The 27442-nt window shown below is 38.3% G+C and overlaps 1 protein-coding gene across 2 annotated transcripts in view; it reads right to left on the bottom strand.

Moving 5' to 3' along the window:
- MLLT3 (MLLT3 super elongation complex subunit) overlaps window positions 1-27442 on the bottom strand; it is a 140040-nt gene that overhangs the window by 70339 nt on the left and 42259 nt on the right. For both annotated transcript variants that reach the window (XM_032206593.1, XM_032206592.1), the window contains exons 3-4: window positions 4032-4114; window positions 13-156 (exon numbers count right to left, since the gene is read on the bottom strand). In XM_032206593.1, coding sequence (XP_032062484.1) covers window positions 13-156; window positions 4032-4114 — 227 coding nt within the window. The remainder of the gene's footprint in view (window positions 1-12; window positions 157-4031; window positions 4115-27442) is intronic.

The following is a 27442-nucleotide window of genomic DNA, read 5'->3' on the forward strand; positions in this document are numbered from 1 at the left end:
TGCAGGACTCACCCCTCCTGCCTTTAGCAGCTTTCTTCTGAATTCTTCTGTCGGGTTGTTGAATGTGAGCTTTTCACAGCGGAGGTGATTTACAGGTGGGTGGCCTTCAAGGTGCAGGAATAAGTCATAGTCAAATCGAACTTTCTTAGGTTCTTCCTGAGGGTTGAAAATAACCAGACAGAAAGATCTAACACCAAAACTAACTAAATTGAAAACAAGGGCTACATAAGACTGTCAATTAAAATTAAATTAAGTTGTTTTTAACCATTCTGTGTTCTGAGAGAATTCCTTCTTACACAGCCCATCAGCTGAGCTACAGTAAATCAGAGAAGTTCCTATCAGCCCACAGTAACACATGGTAAAATACATGGACTTCAAGCTGTCCTGACAAGGCTTAGTTGAAAGTGTTACATCATGTCTGGCATAGGCTAAAGACATGTACATGTATAACATGATTCAATTTACACTAGTTAACTCAGTCACCAACACAATAATTTTAACCATTTCTGAGCTGTAGTAAAGACCACGTTGCAGTAAATTTTCAGATACAAATTCTTCCTTAGATCCCAAAAAGTTGGAAAAAAAAGCTAAGAATGAGACTGTTGCAGCAAACTATATTTGAACTCCCATGTATGGTATCTGTTTGTTTATTAATGATACTTCTTTGCCTTGAACTATTGTGGTCAGATAGAATTCAAGTATTCCACCACAGCTTCCAAGCATTTAAAGTTCTCTGCCACTGTAGTTAAAAAAAAAATAAAAAAATTAAAAAAATGAAGCTGAATGTTCCCTGTACCAATATGGAGAGAGAAAGAACAGGAAAGGCAAATTTATCTTGGAAGAAAACGCTCCACTGTTCTGAGAAATTGTCAGCTGAAAAAGGACACTACAGTGACTAAATAAAACTACACTACAGTGACTGCTAAAACCAGAGAAAAGATATTAAGTACAATTTGTGTTATACATTTACAAAGTTCTGTTCCAGAAGTTTGGAAATAAATTAATAATAATTATTTAATAATAAATAATAACTTAAGTGCTCTTTTAAAGCAACATTAAATAGCCCTTTCTCCAAGGATCCAGATGTGCAAAAGAAGCCACCAAACCAATGTCAGTCTTTAGGCAGAACACAAGTAAAAGGGTAAATTCAGGAAAGGCTAGTAAAAAGGGAGCCAAAAGGAAAGAAGAGGAAGAGACAGCAAAATCTCAGCATATAACCCACGCTGTATCTGATCAAAATGTGCTCTGTTCAGTGACAGAAATACCAAATGCTTAAAAAATCACATTAAAAAATGTTGTTTTGATTCAGGATTCCAAGGATGCCAAGAACAGGAAGTACAGAAATCTCTAAAAGTAATATTGTAAAAGTCAAATTTTTCAAGCGCAGTCAAGGGTTCAGCATCCCATCTCTAAACCTGGAGCAGAGACAACAGAAAGAGACCTGAGATAAAAGGCCTGCAGTAGCTTATTTCTGAAAACAGAAGACAGTAGTTGCCTTATATGGTCTCTTTTCTTCATCGACCATTTTCAAAGGCTACCATGGATGAAGACATTTCTTATCATTAAAGATGAACACATGATTTCTTGCAAAAAAAATTGGAAGCAATTTACTCCCCAGGCTGCTTAGAAAATGGTCATGTTGCTATAGGGAATCAGCTGGTATCAGCAGCTTTATCACGAAAGCAGAGTTACAAGAATTTACAAACTGAAGTCTTTAAAGAATTCTGTGGAAAGTTAGATGGACAAAACCAATAATTTCAAGTCAAACTTTTACTAAACAAAGCACTCCCTTTAGCACTGCCATTACTTCAAAACAGTCCTGACAGTGAAGGCAGAGTATAGTGCAGTCTATGAACCTTATTCTAAACTGACTGCGTTTTCCAGAGTAGAAGTCTTTCAACCTAAAAGCCTTTTTTCAAGGACTTCATCTCAACAGATAACAACTATATCCTGATGACGATGATGATTACATTTTTGGCAGAGGATCGTTTTTTCCGTCCACAATCATTTTGGCCTTGGAACATTTTCTGTCAGGGCAAAATGACTATTAGATTTTCTACCAATTTCTATTTAGTCCTGGGAAAGGGTGCATTTTCTCCCTGATCGGCGTGGCATCTTGTACCACTGCCCTCTCCATTCATTAGGGTTCCTTATGAACCAGTAAAGTTTTCTACCTTGAATAAGTGATGATGTTCTGTCTCCTCTTCCTCCTTCTATATCCTATTCTTCAGTTCTGGAATATTTGGAAGTATGGAAGTATCTTGAAAGAAGATGAGTAGCTGAGCCACCAGAAAGCAGTAATTTGCCTCAGGAATGTCAGCTCAAATTTTATGCCACTTTTCCTTTGGATTGTACTGGCCCCAGAAACGGTAAGCTGCTACAACTAGCTAGCTGACTCACAATTCAACTGCTGCTTGTTGTATTCCATTACACCAAAATAGGGGCGGGGATGTTTGCAAACTTCCTAATTCTGCATGGTGCTTGAGGGTGAGCTGAGTTGTAATTACTGATGCCCTCTTGATTTCAGTCTAAACAACAACTCCTGAAGAGAACTCCTGAGACGCTTGGGTCTCCACAGTCAAAGGCAATCACAAGTCTGAATGAAAAACAGAGAAAGAAATGTGGGGTGGGAAGCTTTCTGTAGAGATGCTTCAATGAATCAACGTCTTCTGATTTAGTCCACCTGGGGTGAGCTCTTAATAAATGAGCTAAAAAGAAGGTTTTGCTTTTCTTTAATAAAATCTGATTTTTTGTAATGAATCAAACTGCTTTCCTGTCTGAAACAGAGCTAAAAAGCATTCCGAAGAGGCCAGTCAACTTTGAGACAGTTCTGTTTCCCTATCCAACAGCAAATGGGGTGGGTAGAATGAGCTTTATTCCTCACAGATTGATACAGGGAACATTTCAAAATTAATTTCAAAACCTACGACTTAGAAAGTGCCTCAGCAGGATTATCTACACCTTATACCTCGACAGAGTTTCTGTGAAAGATAATACTGGAACTTCTACCTGAAAGCACACAGAGCTAACAAAGTTGTACTCTAACCCAAATTATGTGAGCCAGGTTCCAGCAAAAAGTCTTATTATGCATCTGTTTTCTTGTCTTTTTAGCTTTTCACCAAGCATTTGACATATTAAAGGTAGTAAAAAAATGCCTTGATTAAAATGATGTTATAACTAGGTAAGTATCTTAGAAGCGTATGTGAAGTATAAGAGGTCCACCAAAACACGATATACAAAATGAACCTATAATATTGCAATTATTAATTTTTTTTTCATTAAGTCTAATATCAGGCAAGCTTTCTCTTCTTTAGTTCCACCCAAGTCCAATTCTTTTCATCTGAACAAGTTAAGAGTAAAACAGAACCCATTATGTACATTAAAGGAAAACTCTGTATTTGTTATCTAAAGGACTGCACTTACTGTGCAGTATTTACTTAGACCTTAAATTTGAGATATCACAATAATGCAAGCATTGTAGAATGACACTAATTTTCATTTTAAACTATGCCCCCTGGTAATGTTGAGTAGAATCAATGTTCACATATAAGCTAAAAGAATGTTTATGCAGACTTAGGACACACGATTAAAAGACTCTCTATCAAAGACCAAAAATGTGAACAAATTATAAAGATCAGCAATACTTACAACAGAACAATGGGCTCATTATGAAATCAACATGATCAAGATCAGCTTCCTTTCTTCAAATTTTAAAGTGGCTTTTGAGTTTTCTGAAGCATTATTTAAAGCCTGTCTACTTCTGAGTAATAAGTGTTCTTCTAAATAACTACTGAATAATTCATCTTCTTTAATTTATTAGGTAATCCTAACTTCAGAGTTATCTACTAAATACAGTTATATGTTTCTAAACATTAGTGATTTTGAATTAAAAGCAGTTACAAATGCATCCTTAAACATTAATTATAACTGCGTTTATGAATTAAAGCACACATCTTAAAAGACTTCCATATAGTTTTTGTTTTATTTTGTTTCTTTGTTTTTTCTCTTTTAAATGAAAAGTGATTCCTTACCTTATTTTTGAAGTAAACCTCAATTGGCAAAATGAAACCAGCATACCCAGATTCTTCAACTTTGTAGGGAGGATCCTTACACACTGAAAAAGATAAAAACATCTATTTAACAGAAAGATTTGAAAGCAAACAAAACTTGAGTAAATAATCTGCAACAACACTTCCTTGAAAACATCATTAGAAAAGTGCACACGCATAGTAGGACATATTTTTTCACATATCCTACTGGCCACACTTCCTGTGACACAGACCAGAAAATGGTTGGCCTTCTGGGCTGTAAGCCTGCACTGCCAGCTCATGCTTAGTTTTTCATTCACCAACATGCCCAAGTCATTCTCATAAGGGCTGCTCTCAATCCCTTCTCCATCCAACCTGTATTCACATTTGGGATTGCCCTGACCCAGCAGCAGCACCTTGCACTTGTCCTGGAAACTTTATGAGGTTCACGTAGGCTCACCTCTCAAGCCCATCCAGCTCCACCTGGATGGCATCATCCCTTCTCTCCAGAACTTTGACCATACCACACAGCTTGGTGTCATGCACAAACTTGCTGAGGATGCACTGAATACCACTGTCCACATCACTGACAACAAAGATGTTAAACAGTACTAGTCCCAGTACCGACCCCTGAGGGATATGACTTATTATTGGTCTCTACCTGGACATTGAGCTGTTAAGCCATTGCCGTGAGAATGGAAAATTTGGAGGATTCCACCCTGAGAAATTTACATGTGTAGAGGGCAAGAGATTGCCCTTCATCCATTCATAACCTAATACTAATAAAAGCCTAATTCTAATGAATTTAATTTAAATAAATACTTAAATTAGAAGTAATGGTAATAAAATAAAAATCTGTATTGTCAGGGCAGGCAGTGGGAAAGTGTGAAATAAAACATGATCACTTTACAGTATGTACTGAGAACACTGAGGGTGGTTAACTGTTTCACTATGTTAAAACAGTACCGGCGTTTACCCTATAGGATTCACAAATCTTACATAGAAGGTTTTACCAGGTCCAATGTACAACATTTACCTTCAAGTTTCAGTTAAATGCAGAGGCTTTTAGTTCTATGAAATCCCCATTGTACTTAGCTTGAGCTCTCTGACAAATGGCAGTAGCCTGTCAAGTCAAGCTGGTGACAAAAAGCACGTCTTTAGAGAGCTTGAAACAGAAGCCTTCTCTTCCTCTTCAGCTGTATGACAACTTTTATAAAGAACTGATGTTCAGGTAACAAATACAAAGACAGGCTGACCTTGAGAAACCATCTAACTCCCGCAGCACAAACTCATACACTTCCAGTGCTGCACTGATATGCACAACTACAGTCACGTGCCATATCATCTCAGCAATACCACAGGACACTGACAGCATCTCTGCTGAAGACTCATAGAAGGATGCAATTCATACACGAGGACTGACTTTTTCAGAAAGTTGCTCTAGCTCTTTCAGTACTGGCTGCCTGAAGGAAACTTCACACTGCCACATGGGTCATTGTTGGCTAGTACAAGTCCTCTTTTCAGAATTGCTTTCTAGCTGCTCACTGCACTGTATCAGGTGCAATTTAAACTATTCATATACATCATTTGAAGTGTGTCTTGCAATTAACTGCACAAGGCTGAAATACCAATATTACTCTTCTTTAGCAAAGTGTCATGGGTGGGCACTTAGCACCTTCTGTCATCCCAGAAAGATGACCAGGTCTATCCAAAACATCCAGAAAAATAACTGCTACCATATTCTCCACAGCACGATCAGCACATCAGCTTTCTGAGGACATGCAAGCTTGGTTAATCTCCAAGTCAATGAACACAGAAGTTTTTCCTACTACATCACCATTCTCCTCCTGCTTTGCTAGCACTAACCTCACACAGTGACTTCAAGAATAAGGAAGACTCCAAGTCCCTGCTCACCTGCTGCAGTTGTCTATCACTACCCGACTTACTTTACGCAGTCAATGGAAAAGGAAAAGGATGATAAAAATGGAGGAAAAATAATCTCCTTTACAGAGTTGTTCTTGAACACCATACGCTTCCAGCAACAGAACTTATTTTGCTTCTCTTGGCAGGAAACAAGAGGACATGTAGTTAAAGTGGGATTTGAAAACATCTTGTAAAAAAACGTTAAGATGATAGGTCAAAACTGAGAGGTAGCTTCAGATAGACAAAGCTTTTAAGGTAGAAACTAAACATTTCAATTTAGAACCTCAAAGTAACAGTATATCACCTTATGCTGACATGTCTTCCCTTACGCAGGCTTTGTAGCATCTGAAAACATCAATTTAATAGTCCTAGTTAAACATAGTTTACTAGGAGTTTACAGTAACACATACTGACAGCTTTTCAAAGATAGAGTAGCCCTCCTTCTCCTCCTTCACACTCAGAAGATACCCAGAGGGGAAAGCCTTCCTGGTATTATTTGAATGCCATTATAGATGTAAAGACAGAAGACTGAAAGCCACTTAAACCAAGAAGATATTAAACATGAGATATTTATCCAGATGGAAAAATAAAAAACTTTAAAAACTGTAATACATTAGCTGCTACAGATATTTCAGGCTCCATTACATAGTATGCCACAAATCACATTTCAATTTTTTTTTGAAGTCACATCAACTTCTTCCTGAGCACTTAATTGGTGCAGAAAACAGTCAGCATAAATATTTTTCTTTTTCCTCTCTCAAATCTCTCTTCCTTCAGATTTACACAGCTGTAAGCAATACTGAATAGTACCATGTCAGAGTTTCACATTACAGTTCCAAAAATAAAGTCTGTTATACTTGCAGTCTTTGTTGAAACTCGGGCGATGGGCTACAAAACCTCTAGCACAAGGAAACTACTCTGTGTGCCTTCCCAAACCAAAAGGCGGGCTTCTGAAAAGATAGAATTCTACAGTCTTGTGGTTGAAAGCTTCCTGGAAAAAAGAATTAACTAACTGAGCAAAGATCCATGAGCATAGACTACAACTACAGTGAAGGTTGTGACAATTTTCTCACCTTTCTTGTGGATGCTGCTATTATACATACTGGCAGAAGCAGCACCTTGGTGCAGTCTGCACAAATACCCACTGATGTAAGCTCTTTTTTGTTTTGTTGAACTGTCACACCTAGCAACCAGGGTTCCTGTAACAGCATGTGTAGGTCAACCAACAGGCAACCATCCTAGCAAAGTTTGGGGAGTGAGAAAGCGATAGGTACCAGAAGTCAGGTAACCCACAGAAGAGAGAAAAATAATAGGAGAGAAAAAAGCCACTAGGATAAAGAAAACAAAAAACAAGAGCAATTTTGTCATGTTCAGACCAACAGAGTACAATCAGCAACAGAAATTAGGATGGAGTGATTCTGAAGACAGAAGAACCCAGAAACTCTAACAGGCTTCTCAAAGCGCGTTAGAAAAGCAGCCACTCTGGACCAACCAGGTAAGCAGAAAACACTGCCATGCTAGACAACCTCCTCCTCAACCAGAAGGAGGGAGGCATTTCCCCAGTGATTGCTCCACTCCTCTGAAGTGGCACCCACAAATGTATGTAAGTACCAGAGAAAACAATGGCTCTTGCATAATGCTATCACTAAGAGTTAATAATTCTGGTCAGTTTCTGCTACACACACACCACTACCCGCCACTCCTCCTTGCCACCCAGTGGAAACAGTTTACATGGTGAAAAGGCATTTCCTTCCCCTCTCCTACATACTTTGGATGTGTGTTCCAACTTCAAGGTAGTCTCTGTGTTACTTAAGGCTCTATAGATTCCTACAAAAAAAGTAGTTCCTGCACTGAGAAAATAGTTCCAGAGAATATCATTGCTGTGATGCAGCAAGAAGCAGCCAGCAATAAGAGTAACTATAGTTCACTTATAACAGTGTCTCTTCTCATGAGAACTATAAGAGTCAGGCAAAGTAAAGGAAAAGCAAGAATATGTAGATTTATGAAGGCCCAATGCTCTCAGGAAAAAAAAAAAAAAAAAAAAAAAAAAGCACATTTTGTTTCCTGCGTAAGGCAAGATTTGTAACACCATGCTGTTGTTGTACCTTGGTCAGAATTCAGGATCCTCCATAAAGGAAAGATTTAATCTTACATATTTGAAAATGCATTTGCTAAACATCAAACTCCAGCCCCCTGAGACAATTTTAGGTGCAATTTTGAAATAAAAGTTATATAATTGTGTTGCATAGATTCCTAAGTCCATCCCATCTGATCATATTTTCATTTTACTTCTAGACAAATGTTACTACAACAAGCAGCAACGTTGGTATCTTTCAGGTTAAAGAGGAACTTTCTAACTATAGAAGAAGCAAGAACTACACCAAATTAGTATAGCAAAATAATGCATGGGAGCCCCAACCTATGTGGAACTGAGAGACTACACAAGCTGTTAAACTTGTCCTAGGACAAGAAGCAGTTCTCAGATAGGTGAAAAGCCATTGTTCCACAATGCTAGGGAAGCACACATGTGTACATCTGTTTGAGTGCCACTGCACAGGTAGTGGCTTATAGTAACATGGAAACCTCAGGTGCTCACCTACACTGCACTGTCACTTAATTTCCCTTGATACAGGATTATTTAGACACTCAGCTACAGTACTAGCTGTATTAAAAACACTTCTAAAATAATAGGAACAGGCAGGAACACGTTGGCTATGCTGTTATGTTCACTCTGACCAGCTTTTCCACACACACATACCATTGCAGTAATCTGCAGCTGATAAAAATACTTGAAATGCTCCTCAAACAGAACATGCCTTACAGAGACCAACTGCAAATATCAACGTGCATCTTTAAATTAAAATTGCAATGACATTATTATCACTTCTGCATGATTTTATTAACAAGGATTTGTTACAAGATCTCAGGACCTGTTCTGGAAATATTGTTTGTTACACTCACTCTGCACGAACAGATGCAAGTGCACAGTTCTCATTCAATGCACTCTACAACTAAATTCTGGTAATGTCAACTTAATGAATTACCCAAGATTACAGCGTGCCAGGACAGGATTTGTAGTTCTAGATTATCTATGTCCCCTACTTGTCAGGGCAATATGCCTTCTCCACAGCTCACATAAATGGATTAATTCACTTCTCTCAGATGTTTTGCTTCTTTATTCCACAAGTGAAGCACTACGTTTTCCATGTACGCATTCCCATGTGTTGCATCAGACATGAACTGGCACCTAAAGAACACACACAAACCAAGCCACAAGGATTCATTTTTTATTAGTAGTAACCACACTGAGGCCTGTGGAAATGACAACAACAAAATTGTGGTAATAGCCATCAGTTTTAAAAGCTTTAACAAGAGATTTGTTTGCTACTTCAGCACCAAACACTTTATTGTGTTTATTCCTTGATGAAAAATACAGACAGAGTGAGTAAAGAAAGCAGAAGTTCTTTTCATGCGGATGCTGGCAGAACAACATCAGGGACATGCAGAACTGACTGTTACAACTCACAGGTATTTTGTGCACACAGCAGAACAGCCGATGTGGGTCCTTGCAGGAATAGAAGACTTCTGACAGAGAACTGGCTTGACTGTATGTTTTTTGCACTGGTACTTTATAGATTCTTGCCTATAATTTGCTCACATCACTCACCCTTCAACGAACTTCCCTGCTAATTACCATCTTTGTTAAGGTACATCTTACTATAAAGGAATGGTATTTAAAGGAATGGTATTTATTTTCAGATGAAGGCAGACTGTAGGACCAAATCTCTCCTGACCTAAGAAGTTGTTTTTAAATATTCAGCTGTGATTTCTACAGAAGCTTTTTGACCTTGGTATCTACTACCACATCTTCCCAGGTGGTGGGCTCCAGTGCTTTGACTCTATACAAAATGAGGCAAGGGAGAGTAGCTTACTCCAGGCACACCTCAGTCATTAATACCAACAAATTGTCAGGCAGGTTCAAACAGCAGCTAGCAAAAATTACTGAGTTCAATGCAGGCTAAACAGTAGCTCACACTAGGAATAAAGTGTTCCCATTTGCTTAATATCTTATGCTGACAAGTCCTTCATGAGACATACACAACACTGAAATGAAAGTATGGGGGGATCTGAGAGAAAATTAAAACTAAGCTGTCAGCATTGTGTTTACAGTCTCATTAACTTCCCTACTCCACATACCAACCTGCCTACATCCCCACTGCTTCTACCAGTTGGGTCAGATAGCACAACAAATAAAGTGAACCCTAACGAAGACATGGAGCGACATTTTCTGTATATAATATCTAGATATTGACCATTGGATACTGTCATCAACTGAAATCAAACATGCAGAAAACAGGAGGAAGGAAAGCAGAAAAACTTCTGTCATGATCAAAGGCTTTCCAAATCCAAGTCTTACTGGACTTCTTAACTCAGCACTGGCCTTTAAACATGGAGAAGAGACCTGCAAAGAGGGTTTCTTAATCCCTTCAAAACCAGACTGAAAAAAGGTAAGTTTTTAAACACGGCTAAATATTAAAGTTGAATTAATGCCGAGTTAGAACTCTGTACTTTCCCCTTAATTCTGCCCTTTTGCACATGAAGGCAGCAATAAACCTTGAACGCTCAGCTGCCAGTTTCTGAAACACAGCAGAGAGCTCCCTACATCCCCCAGCTCAGGTGCAGCAACTTGCAGTTTTGCATTTACAATGCTCCCAGTAATTCAGAAGAATTTACAGGTGTTTTTATGTAATTTAATGATTCGCATCACATATATACTGCCTGTCTGCATGTCCTAGGAAAAAAAAATAGGAAAAAAAAAAAAAAAAGATAAAGCAGTAAATTCAACAGATCTAGGAAGTCCTAACTTGACTTTTTTCTGCAGCACATACTGTGTGCTCTTTAAAAATACAATCACTTTTGACAAACTGAGATGAACCAGGACACGTAAAGTGTCTTCACTATTTCAAAATACTGTGCAAGCCCATTCAACACACAGATGCTGCAAACTGTAAAGGAGAATGGAATCTGTACTGCCAGAGGACAAGCAAGGGCTACCTTACTTTGGAAGTTTCCTTTCATGTTAATTTAAACAGTATAACCTTATTTCCCAGTTTTGCTGAAATGGGAGACAAGTTGGGGAGGACTAAAATGGTCCTCTCACATATCAGATTCTGGACTGACACTGTCTGGTAGCAAAATCACCCACAGGACCTTGTGAAATGCCATTGTACCTGCACTGTCATGTCCTACCCCTTCCAAGACTTCCACAAGGAGGAGCACTTCTCTCAACCAACCAACCCAGCATCCACAGACATCAAAAGATACTTTGGCACCTGCAGGCTTTCTAACTTTCCAAATGGTGCAGAAGCTCCTCCTCTTGACTCATAGCACACAGAGTTACCTGGCTAGATTCTGCAATGCACATACAAGCAACAATCCATAGTCACCATAAATCTAGGTGACATTTTACATGACAATTAAAAAGAAAGTGATGTAAGTAATTCCAGTAACAAAAGCAAATGATTTTTGAATGGCTAGAAAATCTCCCAAGCTAAATGAGCAGTCTCCAACAAAAGTTAAGTGGGAGAGGAGTTCTCTTCAAAGTAGATGAAATAAGGTATTTAAAATTGAGAAACAGTGGCGATTTGGATGCAACAGCACAATCCAGTTACTGTTCATGAGAAACAAAGGAAGTGTTTGAAATAACATTAACTAGAATCTAAGAAAGATGATCATTCAATGAAGTTAGCACATCCTGATTATCTGTTGCAATAGCATTTTACACTTACGGGAACAATATCCATTATACCCCTTTATTGTCCTTTGAAGCCTGAAGACACAGCAACGTATTTTAACTTAGGTCAGCAGGAAGCCACTTATTACTAAAGTATTTCAGTATTAATTACAATAATTCTTTATTCATATTAAAAGAAGTAGAAGATACTGGAAAACATTATCAATGTTGCTTCTGCCACTTCCTTGATAGCCTTCCTGATGCTGTTCAGAGCAGCTGCATATGAGATCATGAATGCTACTCCACATTTTACAGCTATTCTAGCAATTGCACAGTGGGACTAAGAAGAGAAATAAAATAGTGTTTTGGGCATGTTTTGTTAAGAGCATTCATGAGCAGATGGGAAAACATGATATAGCACACTACCCCAATTTAACCAAAGCACTGATATATTAATATGATACGATCTTAGAATTATAGAAGGGTACAGCTAAGGCTGGAACAACTACTTATGTTGTGTTTAAATGAATGTGCCCAATTGTTCTGGCTTTCACTCATCATTACTTGTGTAAGAGACCAATACAAAGCTGTAAAACTAAAAATAACCCCTAAGTACACAGATTTCAACTCTGTGTGAAAACCCATTCTATGATGAATATGATGCAAATGTACACTCCAGGGCATAAACACAGTTTAAGAGCTGTGTATGAATGCAAGTAACGCCTATGTTGTATATGTAGGCACACAGGTAATGATCCCAACAGTTATACTATTTGGTAATCTGACATTTTGAGGGCAGAGAACAAGAGAACAGATTGCCACCTGAGACTAATGATGAGTGCATTGTAAAGAAGAATCACAGAAAAGATTTTCTTCAAAAAGAAAATTGAAGTGTTAACACCATTTCTAACTACTGTAGCACGCACACCCCTTTATTTTTCTGCCTACAGTAAATACACGATATTAATGCCTGAAAACCAGACACAGCTATATTGCTTCTGAAATACTTCAGTCCTATACACCACATAGCTAACAAACTTTCCTGCATATATATAATAGAAAAGGGAAGAGGAAGAAGTATAGATCGGACCTTAAAAGCAGGAAATCTTTAAAGTGGTACATGGTCTAATCCTGAGTAATTGATTCAGTTCTACGCCAATTCTAGCATGAAGAGAACAAACAGATTTGGAAAATCATCACCTTACAAAATGCTACATTCCTAAGACTGTATTTGTTCTACTAATATACTGGTAATCTATAAAACAGTAACAAAAATAAAGTGACAATGCTGTCCAAATATACATTTGATAGATTTTGTCTAGGGATTTCTTTAAGAAAGCAAACAGCTTTCTTAGGCATGAAAGCCATTTGTTCTGCACTCTTTCAGCTGTTTTAAAAATGTCAGGGGAAAACAAATAGACAAAACTGCATTTACAAATAGGTCATTTTCTTTAAAAGAATACACACACAAAAGCACCTGTAAGACTATCGACTGAAACATTAGTAATGTTTTACTTGCTTATGTACTATAGATTAAAAATACTTTTCCAGTTCAACAACAAAAATTTCTTGTTGTAGACTTGCACATAAGAGGGAAACAGGCTCTAGTGGCATAAGAGAGTGTGTACAGTACAGAGAGGGAGAATCTGAAAGTACAACAGCACCTGCAGAGTCCAAGTGGCTACCTGAAAGAGAAGAAAAATAAGAAGCCCCTATCTCATTGTAACATTGAAGCCAAACAATTCTAACAGACCACACTACACGGTACAGTCTGAAACAGAAAAATGGCCAAATGAGATGTGGTTGCTCAGACATTTCACAGTAAAAAAAAGTAAAATTTTCATCCCTCAAAAGAACCCAGGCATTGCTTATTTTATACGGTTTCACTAAATGATTTAAGCTATGATTCTGAAGTTTAAATAATCCAGGGCTGACAAAAACATAAAAAAGTATTCACAATTTCAACACAGGTTATTCTGTTCCAGACTTAAACCGAATGTAACACATGGAAATAATTAATGATACTGGTTTGTACTGAACTGTTTTCACTTCTGTCAAACCAATTGAGCTATACATCTACCAAACAAAGCCTAAACAAATGAAAATGTGAATGAAGATAACAGCTTAGGAAAAAGACTTTGTAACTCTTCTTACAATTCATCCCTTAACCTTCTGAATCTGAAGTTTACTGCTCCAGCTCCAATTCTTTTCCTTTGCTAATAGCAATACATATTTGTTCTCTTGGTACTCCTTCAGAGCATTATTTCTCCATGTATTTTGTGTGACTAAACAACAGCTCAGAGAAAAGCAATTCAACATAAACAACTTGACCAAAAATTCAAGTGATGAGACCATCCATACACGCAGAAAACAATCTCACACCATTGTTTCAGTCATGGCCATGACTCAACGGTGCTTCAGAGGAACAGAAGACTATGCTTTTCTTCAGTTTTGATGAAGAGAATGCCATGTTTTACTTTTCATGAAAATGGAGCAATTCAAATCTGCAAAATTATGTACTCCTGGAAGTAATTTGCTTCAGCCTAAGAAATTTTTCCCCATTTAACTAACTCCCATTTATAATTCTTTCTGTCATTACAGTACACATTGACTAGATGACAGTACTACTCAAAGCACTACTCAAAGTGGAAATCGGTGTTGCAGACACCTTCAGACACTTGCATAGTCCGCTCACAGCTTTTCTATATCAAAGCATACTCCCTCAGACTTCAATTATCCAAAACATGACTTCCCATAGTACATTTGATTGATAACTAACAGATGAAGTTATGAAGATGAAGATGAACAGATAACTAGCAGATGAAGGATTTTCAAAGTTTTACGGGTTTCTTACCTTCTTTTTGTTTTGGTTGGTTGGTTTTTTAACCTAGAAATTGAATGATTGCCCCAGGAAGTTGTCTGAATAGATGATGCACCTTAGGTTATGTTCCCAATCTGATTTCCTGGTTGGAAAAAAGGCCACCCTAAGCACACTATACATGCATTCCACTATTAGATTAAGAAATAAAAAGAGAGGGAAGCACTTACAGAAATGTACCCAAATCAAAGTAATGCTCATCAAGCTTTCTCACTCATTTCTCTGTACATTTCTGGAAGGACAACAGTTCTCTCCATCTGTTTTAAAGGTAGCTTTCTATGTTAAAGACAGGTGATATTTGTTTTTTAAATTCAAGATGTTGTCTTTATTTAATTTATCACAGATAAGCATGAAAGAGAGCCAAACAAGAGAAGTAAGTTTGCCTGATTTTTTTCATCATCTGCTGGTCTTTTCTTTAAAAGTACCCTTCAACCTAAGCTAGAACTCACATGCTAGACAACACATTGGGCAAACTGCCTCCTAGAGCATCTTCAAAAAAAAAAAAAAAAAAAAAAAAAAAGAAATGAAAACAACAAAAACCCTTTTTCTTCTGTAAGAAGGTCACAGTGTCAAAAACGTGCCTGTCCAAGGTCTCATGCTGGGTGAGCATAAAGAAAACCTTCCAAAATACATAACCAAATATACTACAAAGAAAATGCTAACAATAATAAAGTTGTGGGCGTGGAGACTCTTAGTACACAGGAGTAGGAAAAACAGAAGTGAAACCAGTAACACTTGCCATGACGAGCCCCAGAGAGCTGTGAAAGGGCTGCAAGGTTCAGAGGTGAACAATGAACTGGAGAGGGTGAGCGAGGGACGGGAATTGTTCCAACACCAAATTTCCATCCCAGTCGTCAGGAGCCGATTTCAGCTGATAGCAGAGCTTCAGTCATGTGCATCAGAAACTAAAGATGCTTTCTTGGCTGTTCACCAGGGTAATGAATGTCAACATTCAGTGCTATTTAGACACACCAAGACTACAGGAAGTAGATGGATCAGATCAGTCACACGGTTTTCAACCGTGGGAACAAATAAATAGTCTTTCTGCTATTTTAACTTATAAGACATGCACTCATCTCTCTGCTATTGGTCCTACAAGCAAAACCCGGTTAAATGTAATTAAAAAGACTAAGAAGGGCAATGAAAGGACAATGTTGAAAACATACAATGCCAAAATTCTGTTTTTAGTCACTACTACCCTCCAAAATGTATGGTAGTTACTTTATGGAGAATATTTGCATGTGTATGCAAATGGCATCAAGGTAAAATGTACTTTGGTCCACAACATCTTGATTCTCCCCCAGCTGTTTACATTCCTACTAGGATGGCACAAATGATGAAACCTCCTTTTGCTCCAGGGTAGACTTTGGAGAATGGAAGAATTAACAGCATCTTTTTCTTGTAGGAAATATTTGCTTTAATCAAGACCAAGAACAAAGACAGATAGACCCTATCTGATCCATTTTATTATTTTTTCTTTTTTTCCAAGAATGATTTTGAGTACCACACACTGTTAAGCTTTCCCACAGGTAGAGTAAGCTTAAAGATTTCAGACACAAAAGATGAAACAATAAAAGCCAGCAAAGATGTCCACTGTACAGTTAGAGAAATGAAGTGCACACAGAAAATGTACTGCCCAGTAACACAGAATGTACATGGCAAAGTCAGTTAAAGGAGCCCAAAACTTGAACATACAATCATGATGACACTACCTACTCCTACCTGAAGGCTTCAGAACCAAGAAAAACATCAGAAGAGTTGGAGAAGAAGGATATAGGTAATCATAAAGTACTACAGAAAAAAACTTCTGTGAAGTGACAAATACAGAACACTCAAACTGGACATTTTTTTTTTTTTTTTTTAAATTACTAAGGCAGATATATTGACTTTTGTGATTCTTAATTAGCTACTTTCAACACATAAGTGCTATTCACTACATTTATTAATGGATGTAAGGCAGGTGGCCTACTGGAAAAAAAATCTTGTTAAAAGAAAATTAGGTTAAGATCCAATTGAGCATTATGAAGAAAACCAGGTGACTTCACGTAACTTCTTATACTGAGCACGGTAATAACATATGAAAATCAATGTAGGGAGAAGCATATCATATACATGGTAAAAGGGCACAATTTGAAATTGTAATTCCATTTTAAGTACCTATCAGTTAGTACCATAACCTACTTATGAACATTAAAAGTCAAAGCAATCTCCATGTGAATCCGGTAAATTGAATGACTGGCTCTTACAGTTAATTATACACCTGCTTTTCTACAGTGTAACATAATTATTCTGGGTAACTGAAATTGCTGTAATACTTGTGAGGTTTTCTTTTATCTATAAGATGCTATTCAACACAAAACCTCTTGATATTTCTGTTGAACAACACCCCAAGCCTAATATATTTCTGTATTTAACATCTTCACTTCCCTTCCCCTGCAAACCTACAAAACACAGCTTATAAAAACTCTTATAGTCAAGCCCATTCCTCATCTGTGCAAATTACACATGCTTGATAAATTCAAGTGATAGAACTCCTTTGATATGCTAATGAAAACATCATAACTACTGAAATATGCAGATTTCACCTCTCTATCCTTAACGACTGCTCTTACAGTATAGAGAGGAGGTTACCACCAAACCTCCAATCTTTGTCTGCAAGCGGCTTAAGCATTTGGCAGAGACTCTGGGGGTATGGTATCACCACAATTAATTAAATGGATCATTTCCATGAAGATACAGGGGAAAAAAAGCCTTACACTTGCATATTAACCTATACTGAACATTTTCTACTCTCTCCTCTCCAACTTCCCTCCCAGAAGGCTGCACAAGAGTTCATTCTTCTACTCCAGCAAGCTATACCTTACTGCAGGAACACCCTAAGAAATAAAGCTACTACCCTTCTAGGCATTCAGATAACTTTCACCTTACCACACTGAACACTTCACAGCCACCAATCCATTTTATGCTTTGAAAACATACACAATTGTGTAGGAAATGTGATGTCAGGATGCCAAAACAATCTGTTCAATTCATCAAAATCACTTAAACCTTCATTAAGATGGCCTTATGAGGCTAGGCTTTGTTGTGTTTTGTTTGTTTTTTTTTCCTCTCTCACTCTCTCCTCCTCTTCCAGGGCTCCCCAAATCCTTGAAATAATCATTTTTATACATAGACTGTTTTCCATATTCTTGTTCCATCAGCTTGTGGCTGCTAGTTCATGGGACACAGCCTAAACTTGATTCCAATTCTCTCCTAAAGCGGAGGTAGTAACTGAAAACATTAATCTTTAGGAATGTATCGTACAAGCTTTGCTAATACTCCTATCCTTGGGAAACAATTCATTTAATAACTTAGAGAGACAGGAGTTGCTTAGTTCTGATTTCTCAGACACTTATATTTTTTAAACCTTAATGCTTTGAACTAGGACAGGTCATTCATTTCATACTATTTGCTCAAATGAGGCAGGCACAAAGATTTTTGCTGCACATTTTCACTGAGATCTCTACAAAAGAAAAACCAATGGAGCCAGCCAGTTCAACACCCACCAAACTATGGAGAGATAGTTCAGATTAGTGTTATGACTGGGAATCTGATACCATTTTAAATTGATCTAGGTGGTATTTTATTATTTCAATTCTTCCAATCTAGAGTTTATCCACACATGAGCAACTCCATGGCATTTAGAGATACCTGCCTCCCACATTTGTGCGCAGGTGTTAGCATGTGCTACTGTGCACCCAGGCTGATGTGTCAGGAAGAAAGCCCAGTAGAAAATACTAGTATCAACTTGTCTTGCCTATCCATTGCTGGCAGCACTGGTTGGTGGGGTCTATCCTCCCCTTCCCAAGGCACCAATTTCCACAAAACATGGAAAAATGTAATATCTTCAGTGCTTCCATCTCTCTTGTCAAGTTCAATTGAAACTGACTTTCATATTTTGTATTCTTATCATCTTGCAAATCCTATTCTGTTATTATATAAAATAGTTTTCCCACAGGAGCCCCTCATCTGCACCACGATGAAATTCCCAGAGGCTAGTATCTTATTCCACCTGTGGGAGTTTCTTTCACTCACATGTTTTTCCTTAGCTGAGTTGGCTGTTGCAGTAAATTAAGGAAATTGCAGAAAACATTTAGCCCCTTGGACCTTGAAGTTAAGCCACAACTAAAAATATGCCTCTGTAGAAAGGTATGTGGGCACTGGTTATTTTTGCTACTCAAATATCCTCCAAGTGAAAATTTAAATCACTGGCCTGTCTTATACTGCTGTTTTTATGTGAGTCCAGACCACAGTCACCCTAATCTTAAAAGTTTTGTTGTTTTTTTTTCATCCCCTGATCAGTAACATGACTAACTATAGGAAGAACACTTCTATCTCAAGCTTTTTATGATCAGATAACTAAGCTTTTTTTTTTTCTTTCTTTTTTTTTTTTTTTACCTACCTAAGAAATATTATATGGAAAGGATCAATAAAATCCTTTTGGGAAACTTGATGAAATTTATTTTCTCCCCTGGTGAAAATAGGCTGTTCTACTGCGCTTCATGTGTTTTGGTTTCCTCAACACAGTATTAGAAGTCTACAATAGGCTGAAAACTTAAGAATATTACAATACCTCAAATGCATACTTCTGTGGGTTTGGATCATAGACAAACTACAAATAGCACCTTCAGGAGTTGCCATGTTGGTATTTTCTGCACTCTGTTATCTTCTACATACCACATACATTATCATCATTTCTCCTTATCTGCAGATATACCATTGAGTTCGGAGTAACCACCGTCCTATTTCATCCTAAGCACACTATAGCCTCTCTTTCTCTCCTTAATTATCTCATAATATATCAGACTTGTATCTGTGACTTATGAAAACTAAGTTCTTTGCACTGAGGACCAGCACTTTGTGAAATACCATACACGCGTATCATAGAATATCCCAAGTTGAAAGGGACCCATAAGGATCATCGAGTCCAACTCCTGGCAACATACAGGTCTACCCAAAAGTTTAGACCATGTGATTAAGAGCACAGTCCAAACGCTTCTCAAACTCAGACAGGCTTGGTGCAGTGACTACTTCCCTGGAGAGCCTGTTCCAGTGTGCAACCACCCTCTCGGTGAAATGAGAGTGAAATAATACCTAATGCAGGCATCTCTGAAATAACACAAAGGCAAGCGAGTAACTTTCTTTTACTGAATTATTTTCTAAGGAAAACAAAAGATTACAAGTTCTCAAAATGTAAGAAAGGAAAAATTTAAGGGTAGAAAAAAAGAAAAATTGTACATATATGGTATAGAGGAGCATCGAGTAGCTTGTGAACCTGTAGTACTCAGCCAATGAGTGCAACACCCTAATACTGCACCAGAGGCAGCAGCAGCTGCTCCAGGAGGGGAGGCAGGGACTGCAAGTGATGCTGTCCCTGGAGAAGTCGCAGCTACACCACGGGCTGTGGGGGTCCGCCTTCCCCACCAGGGGCCTCTCTGTGGGCTGCGAGGGGACTTCGGCTCTGGCACCTGGAGCACCTCTGCACTGACCTTGGTGTCTGCAGGGAGGTTTCCCACTCCTCCCTCTCCCAGCTGCTGTTGTGCAGATCATTTTTTTTTTCCCCTTTTCTTTGGTGTGCTCTCGTTTAAACTTTTTAAACTGCATTGCTCATGGCTTGGCTCTGGGCAGCGGTGGGCCCCTTTGGAGCTGGCTGAAACTGGCCCTTATCTAACATGGGGCAGCTGCTGGATTCTTCTCACAGGGGCTACCTCTGCAGCCCCCTCCACTATCAGAACCTGGCCATGTGAACCCAATACACTGGGGCAGCTAGGTCATTACTGGCCTGTAAAGTATTAAGGCTTAAATGAACTAATGAAACCCTAAATGTGATGGGGGTAGAAGGGACTGGGATAACAGTGCCATTTTTTGGGGACACCAAGCTGAGACTAGGGGATAGGATGATCACTGGGCAATTATTGTATGTACATGAGGCAGCGACTAACTTGTTGGGAAAGGATTTGATAATGAAATCGGGCATTCAAATCATAAATAGTTAGGCTAGTATAATGGTATTATTAATGGGGTGCTCTCAGACCGTGAGAGCAAAGATATATTTGCCTTTGAGTGGAAGGACTCTGAAATAGGGTGGAAGCAGCAATACAGGTGGACAGTTTTCCACCTGTTTTCATAATCCTCTAGTAAAATTCTTTAGCATTTCAGTTTTGCAAGGTGGTTTTTGCTTTGGTTAGGGATGAGTGAATTAGAAAACGCTATTGTAAATATCTCAGCTATAATTGAAGAACAGAAAATAAGTTAAATGTTTGCAAAAATAGTACTCTAGAATAGAGTAGTATTAGATTTATTAATAACCTCATAAGGAGGAGCATGAACTGTAATTAATACCAATTAATAATACTAATTAATAGAGAACAACTTTTTACTTGGACAGCAGTGATAGGACAAGTATGAATTTAGCCTTAAATCAACAGATGTTTAAATTAGACGTTAGGAGGAAACTTCACTCAGAAGGTGGTGAGGCACTGGCACAGGCTGCCCAGAGAAGCTGTGGGTGCCCCATCCCTGGAGGTGCTCAAGGCCAGGCTGGATGGGGCTTTGGGCAGCCTGGTCTGGTGGGAGGTGTCCCTGCCCGTGGCGGGGGGGGGGAATTGGATGATCTTTAAGGTCCCTTCCAACCCAAACCATTCTATGATTCTAAGCCAACTTGCAACATCTTCTAATTCCTTCAGGTATGCATAGTCCACTCCCTGCTATTTTCTTTTATATTGATTATCAAACTTGAATAAGTTTAACAATTAGTCCACTATTTTATAAAATTCTATTTTTTATTTTTTTTGCGGGGGGGTTGTTTGTTTTTTTTTTTTTTGCGTGAGGCACCCACAGTCCTTCAGCCCACCTAAAAAAAAAAAAAAAACATAATTGTCTTACTGATCAATGGAAACTGATGTTTTTTGTTTTATAAAGATTAAAGGTCCTCCAATTAAAACAAACAGAGGAGCAGAGTTTCACTATAAGGATCATGTTAGTGTGGAATCCCATCATATTTTGTTCAACTGAATAGGAAGTGAGAGAAAACACTAAACAAGCTCAAGGCAAGTATAGTAATAACAGTTTACCTTGAAGTATTTAACCAAGGAATTCATCATTAGTACTACTAGCACCAACTTTTAGAGAATTTGGTGGGAGGAGGGGGGAACAACACCTTGTTCAAAGTCATCCATCAAATCAGTATTGGAATTGAAAACAGATGTAATGGCTGCTGACTACTGTTCAAGATACAAGTCTTCTGTGTGCAGAGATGTATTTTGCTAGACTTTGGAGTCAAATCTGAACCAAGCTCAACTAAAAGATAACATACCTGTTTTCCTACTAAGATAAATTTTGTTTTGTTTCCTGTGCTTTGTTTTTTTGTTTGGTTGGTTTCAAATGTGGGATCATTTTAAAAACAAACTATAAACATTTTGCGATTAAAGTATGAGTTTTCTGAACAGCACATATAATTGGCTTTGTTACTAAAGCAATGAATGAAAGACAAGGAATCACAAAATTTTATGCTGTAGAACGCTACAAATCCAACATGTATTTAAGTCACAGCACAAGACCTGCAATTATCACAAAATAATTAGAAGCAATTGTATGAGGTCATACTCAATATAGATACTGCAGTAAAGTATGTTTATACATACTACATTACACAGAGTGAAATAATTGAGTCACATGTCCATTTATTCAAAATGTAACAGCACTAGGAATTCCTAAACAGATTTACTACCCGATTTATTTGAGCAGTGTATCAAATATTGACAATTTCGTTCCTAAGCAAAACTTATTTTCAAGTCTTACACTAGTAAATTGTTTTCCTAAAAAGCCATTTGCTCAAATATTCTTAATTGGTAAAGCATGTTTTTCTAAAAGTAAAGAGACTTTCAATCTTTTGATACGAGTCTTTAAGAGGAAGCCAGAATCCTAAGCAATGTTATTAGATGTTTCAATTATATGCTTTGCTATTAAACACTTCATTAAAAGAGAAGCAAGCAAAAGCTTGCTGCAATCAAATCCACTAAAATTAAAGAAGCTATGGTACTGCATGGCAGTCACTGACAGCAGTTCAAGGGTTTCAAGGGAGAAACAAGGTTTTTACATGCTTACTCTTTACCGGGGTGAACTGCCTTTGTACAGGATAACGTCCTCCTGACACAACTTTCCTCAGCACTGGTTCTTACCAACATATGGTAAACAGATGTGAAAGGAAAAACGTGTTGGGAAGCAGAACCTGCAAGCAGAAAGCTAATAAGATCAAATTAAAGTTAAAGTATCAGCTAATTATTTTCTGTTAGTCTTCTTAACTTTTATAAAGGGAATACTCACTTGTACACAAGACCAAGTGACCTCTCTTGCTATTCAAAACAATTCCTAACCTGCAGGGGTATTATTTTCACAGTTTCATACTTTGAGGGAGTTAATGTGTATTGACAAAGCAATCATGTCACAAGGGTAGCTGCAACAAGTGAGATTTTGCCATCAATATCCACATATTGCACCCAACATGAACAATAGTGAGAGGGTCACTGCAGCTGCCTTTTACAGCCTGTAATATTAAGTGCCAAAAACAGCACAACTGAGTAATGATCTGAGAAGCAAAGCAAAATCACAAACCAAACAGCATCTTCCTTCGAAAAGTACCAGACACTGCCTCATCTAACAGCCAGGATTTCTTCTGCATTCTTCGTTTGGGTGATTATAACAGGCTTTCAAAAATATCCGGTTTTCAATCAAGACATCAACGTTGCTAGAAGGATCAAACAGCTGATGCAGAACACAGTAAGGACAAGGTATATGACTTGTTCTTCCCCTCAGTTCTAGGCTGGAACAACAGCTTGGTAAAAGAGAAAAAAGGAAGCAGTTTCCTCTCAACTTTCCCAATCTTTCATTGCTTTCCATTCTGCATCTTTACCTATGTACCTCATTATTTAATTTTACTATAGGAAATCGGGAATTTTTTATGTGCCACAAGCACTGGTGTGAGTTCTCTGCTAGCTCACTTGAAAAACATGATTCTATCAAAGCATCCCTTATCCCTGCTTCTCCCACGCATTCTCACAAATACCCCAGTCTTTCACTATCTCATCTTAAGCTTCAAAGTAAAACTGATGTTGAAATACCTCTTGCAACACTTCTTTTTACTGACATGTTTGTACACGCTACCACCTGCACAGGGGAGGACGTCTGCCCACACGGGAATGTGCATCGTCACATCCATGTAAGTACACATTCTCTCCACCATGCATCTTAAATGCTCAGCACATCAATAACACATTTATGCTGAAGTAGCAAATGAATACTAATTTAGATATTATTTCATGACATCGCTATTCTAACTTGTAGATTGTGAAAAGAATTTAGTGACAACATAGAAGTATCTCAACAATACAGGAACGAGTTACTAATGCAAGGGATGGCCACTCAACACATTTTACCAAAATCTAAGCCATTCTATTCTTCCATCACAGTATGAGCTGATTCAGGGAACCATTACTTAAAGATCCTGCCCGCTGGGTGCTCTAACAGTTCTGAAGCTCTTCCAAGGCAGAGTGGTGCTATTGATGGTAACTGGCATGATGGTAACTGGCTACCAAATCAAAAGTCTTTTTTCAAAGACTACAGTGATGGTAAGAAATTAAATCAGACTGATGTCAAACCATTTTGCTTGGGCAGCAACAGCCTGTGGAAAACTCATAAGGAACATGTTATCCAAGACCCTCTTCAAAAAGAAAACAGCAACACAAAAACAAAACCATCAACAAAAAACAGGTCTTAATTCAACAAGCTTTTAATACAAATAGAAGCTCCAAAGAAATTCTCATGCATAGTCTCCAGTGATGTGAAACTTAAGCCAGCATGGCTATAGTTCTGCTCCAAGCTGTTTTATAATTATAAACTGCCACGATCAGTAACTGCTGGTCAAATTTAAAGTCACATATCACATGGCTTTCGTAAGCACAGAATTTTTGTGCTCATTCGCCTTCACAACATCACAGAATCATATAATGGTTTGGATTAGAAGGGACCTTAAAGATGCCCCCTGCCATGGGCCTCCCACCAGATCAGGTTGCTCCAAGCCCCATCCAACCTGGCCTTGAACAACTTTAGCACACATCTCTGCAAATCACTGGTGCTCAGTGAAGCACTGTTCCTTTACAACATATTTGGTCCAAACCAGTTTGATAGGCATTATAGTTTCCATCCACAAGGTCTCCAAGTAAGGAAGAAAATCTCATTACACAGAAGAGAAACACACAATTAAATTGAAGAAAAAATAGGAAATTATCTCCTGAAAGCTCTATAACAAGCTCAGTTCAAATAAGCTTCTGTAACAACAACAAAAGGCAGAACTATGTTAACAGCACTTTCAATTTGCTCATTTGCACAACTGACTGTGCAGGAAGGAGGAAGAGTTGTTAATCTGCTGGTCTTGCATCTGTGCGGTGTTTTCTATTCTTCATTTTTCTAGTTAACATTTTACTATTTGTTTTATAATCTATTTTCTGTCAGAAAAGATGTACAAGCTAGAGTTAATGCTTCTCTTGGCTCCCAGTTACAACCACAAGACACTAGTAAATGTAATTATGCAGTCTTAGCACTGCATTAGCAATTTCTTGCAGTGACTGTAAAACAGAACTGAATGACAGCACTACAAGAGTTTAACACAGATCTCCTGGTGATTGTTTATGCTGAGGACAAGACAGAACACACACACGCACTCTCTGTCTCTCCCCCACGCCCCAAGCAATCAGTGACAATCTCTAGGAGAGATGGACACCCTCAGGGAAAAGGTCAGGTACCTGGCAGTCAGTCAGAACGCTGCACCAGTGTACACACTCGGTACTACAGTAATCAGGAAAGGTAATTTAATTGGTCTCTTCCTTCTTTTTAGCAACTTGAATTCATTCAGAGCTCTTTATTGTTTCTACATCTTTCTGGCATGAGTCTTTATTTACAAGTTTCTCCTACCGATCAGATTTATAAATGACTGCATAATACTTTCTACTTGACAGCATCCTGTGAGATATTCTGTTATTATATTTGGCAGAAATCTGAAGGTATCTGGCAGAAATCTTGAAGAACAAGGCATAATTCATCTTTTCTTACAGTTTGATATTTGTATATATTTTCACCACTGCATCTACCTCAGTATCACTTTTAGTAAATAAAATGTTCTAACAGTAGGGATTTTCTGCCAAAAGGCAGCAGCAGCCCCCAAATAAAAATTAAAAGGTAAACCAGGGACACTGTGTCTTCTATAATCTACCTTTAATTTTTGTCTTTGACAGCCATAACAGAAACTGCTTTCACATCTTAATATAAATATTGTCCTATCTACAGCATCTAACAAAAGGTGATCACACAATCCCACACGATCATCACTTCTGAATAAAAGGCGGTTTTCCTATAGTCTTTCCCAGCTCCAAGATCTGGTTACATCAGAGACACTGCAAAGCTTTGAACTGGAAACAAAACAGAAAAACAATCTAACCTATTGTCTGGAGTTTGCTGGGAAACACGGGACACAACCAAACCCTCTCCCCCATTTGTCAAGTTCCATCTTAACTCGGCCATGACCCGTCCTCACTGTCCATGCTAGCACACAGCTCTTTGCTCACTTCTTGTGTAAGAACATTTCCTAGCAACTTTCCACCCACACCTATCCATGGCTGCTTTTAGAGATGAGGTGAACAGGAACCACCAATACTTCTTTGGTATGGGGAGCATGCAGAAGGGCTCCCATCACCTTTAATCACCACCTCTCTTCGGTGGAGAAATCAGGAACATAACTTGAGCACTCATACGCCAGCAAACTGAGAAGGAAGAGATGTTCACAACCAAGCCTCGGAGAGTAGGAAAGATATATCTTCAGTTGTGATCGGTCAAAACTACAAATGGTGGAGAGGTAGGGGGAGAAGGAAGAAGGGAAGGAGGGTTTAATCTACTAGCACCTAAAGCTGTATCAGCTCTAGGAAAGACAGAATGGAATGAAAATGAGATAAATTATACAGAGTCGTGTAATGAATAAGCAACAGAGCCTGAAGAACCCTGATTCCCTGTTCGGCTGAGCACATATACGAGACACTGGGTGTTGAAATGTCCCAGCACACGGCTATTGCACTGCTGCTTTCTTCCAGGTTCTCCCTTGCTGCAGTCCACACAAACCAGTAAACAAGCACACTGAAAAACACCCTTCCTCAATACATACAACATACCCATTCCCCTGCCTCTCATTATTTCCTTTCTCGGGTATACAGTCTGTCAAGGAAAGGCTTACTAGCACAGACATATAAAGGAACTGGGCTTGAAACAAACTAACAAAAAAACACTCCAAGGATACCAACAGAGAGTTATAACACTGTATATGTCTGGCTGTTGTCTCACTTCCAAAGGTACTTTCAGATGCTTAAGAACACTGTTACAACTTAAGAGAACAACTTTGGCAAGCAAATGACAAAAACAATTTTTGTAGTCTAAAAAGTGCACAGAACCTTAAAATAAGAGCTCAAGTTCAGCTTTCATTCCAGCCAAATGTAACTGTATACTTACTACACATGCTTTTTATTTCTCTGGTCTGCAAACCATTCCTGTCAAATCCCCAAAGCAAGCGTTTAGTCCCAAGGTCACTACAAACACATACTTCTCTCTCTTCCTCTCTCTCAGTAAATCAGTTTTGGTACATTTTTGGAGGATTTTCAGTCTTCTTGAAGCAACAATAAGGCTTTTCACCATGTCCAATTGTTATTCTAAATCCCCCAAAGGCCTTTATTACTGCTTTATGGGCCTTTGTTATTGCAGTGTAATTGCTACCTTCCAAAACTGCTTTCTGAAAAGCTTGTC

Source organism: Aythya fuligula, chromosome Z (assembly GCF_009819795.1).
Source record: "Aythya fuligula isolate bAytFul2 chromosome Z, bAytFul2.pri, whole genome shotgun sequence".
Taxonomy (NCBI): Eukaryota; Metazoa; Chordata; class Aves; order Anseriformes; family Anatidae; genus Aythya; species Aythya fuligula.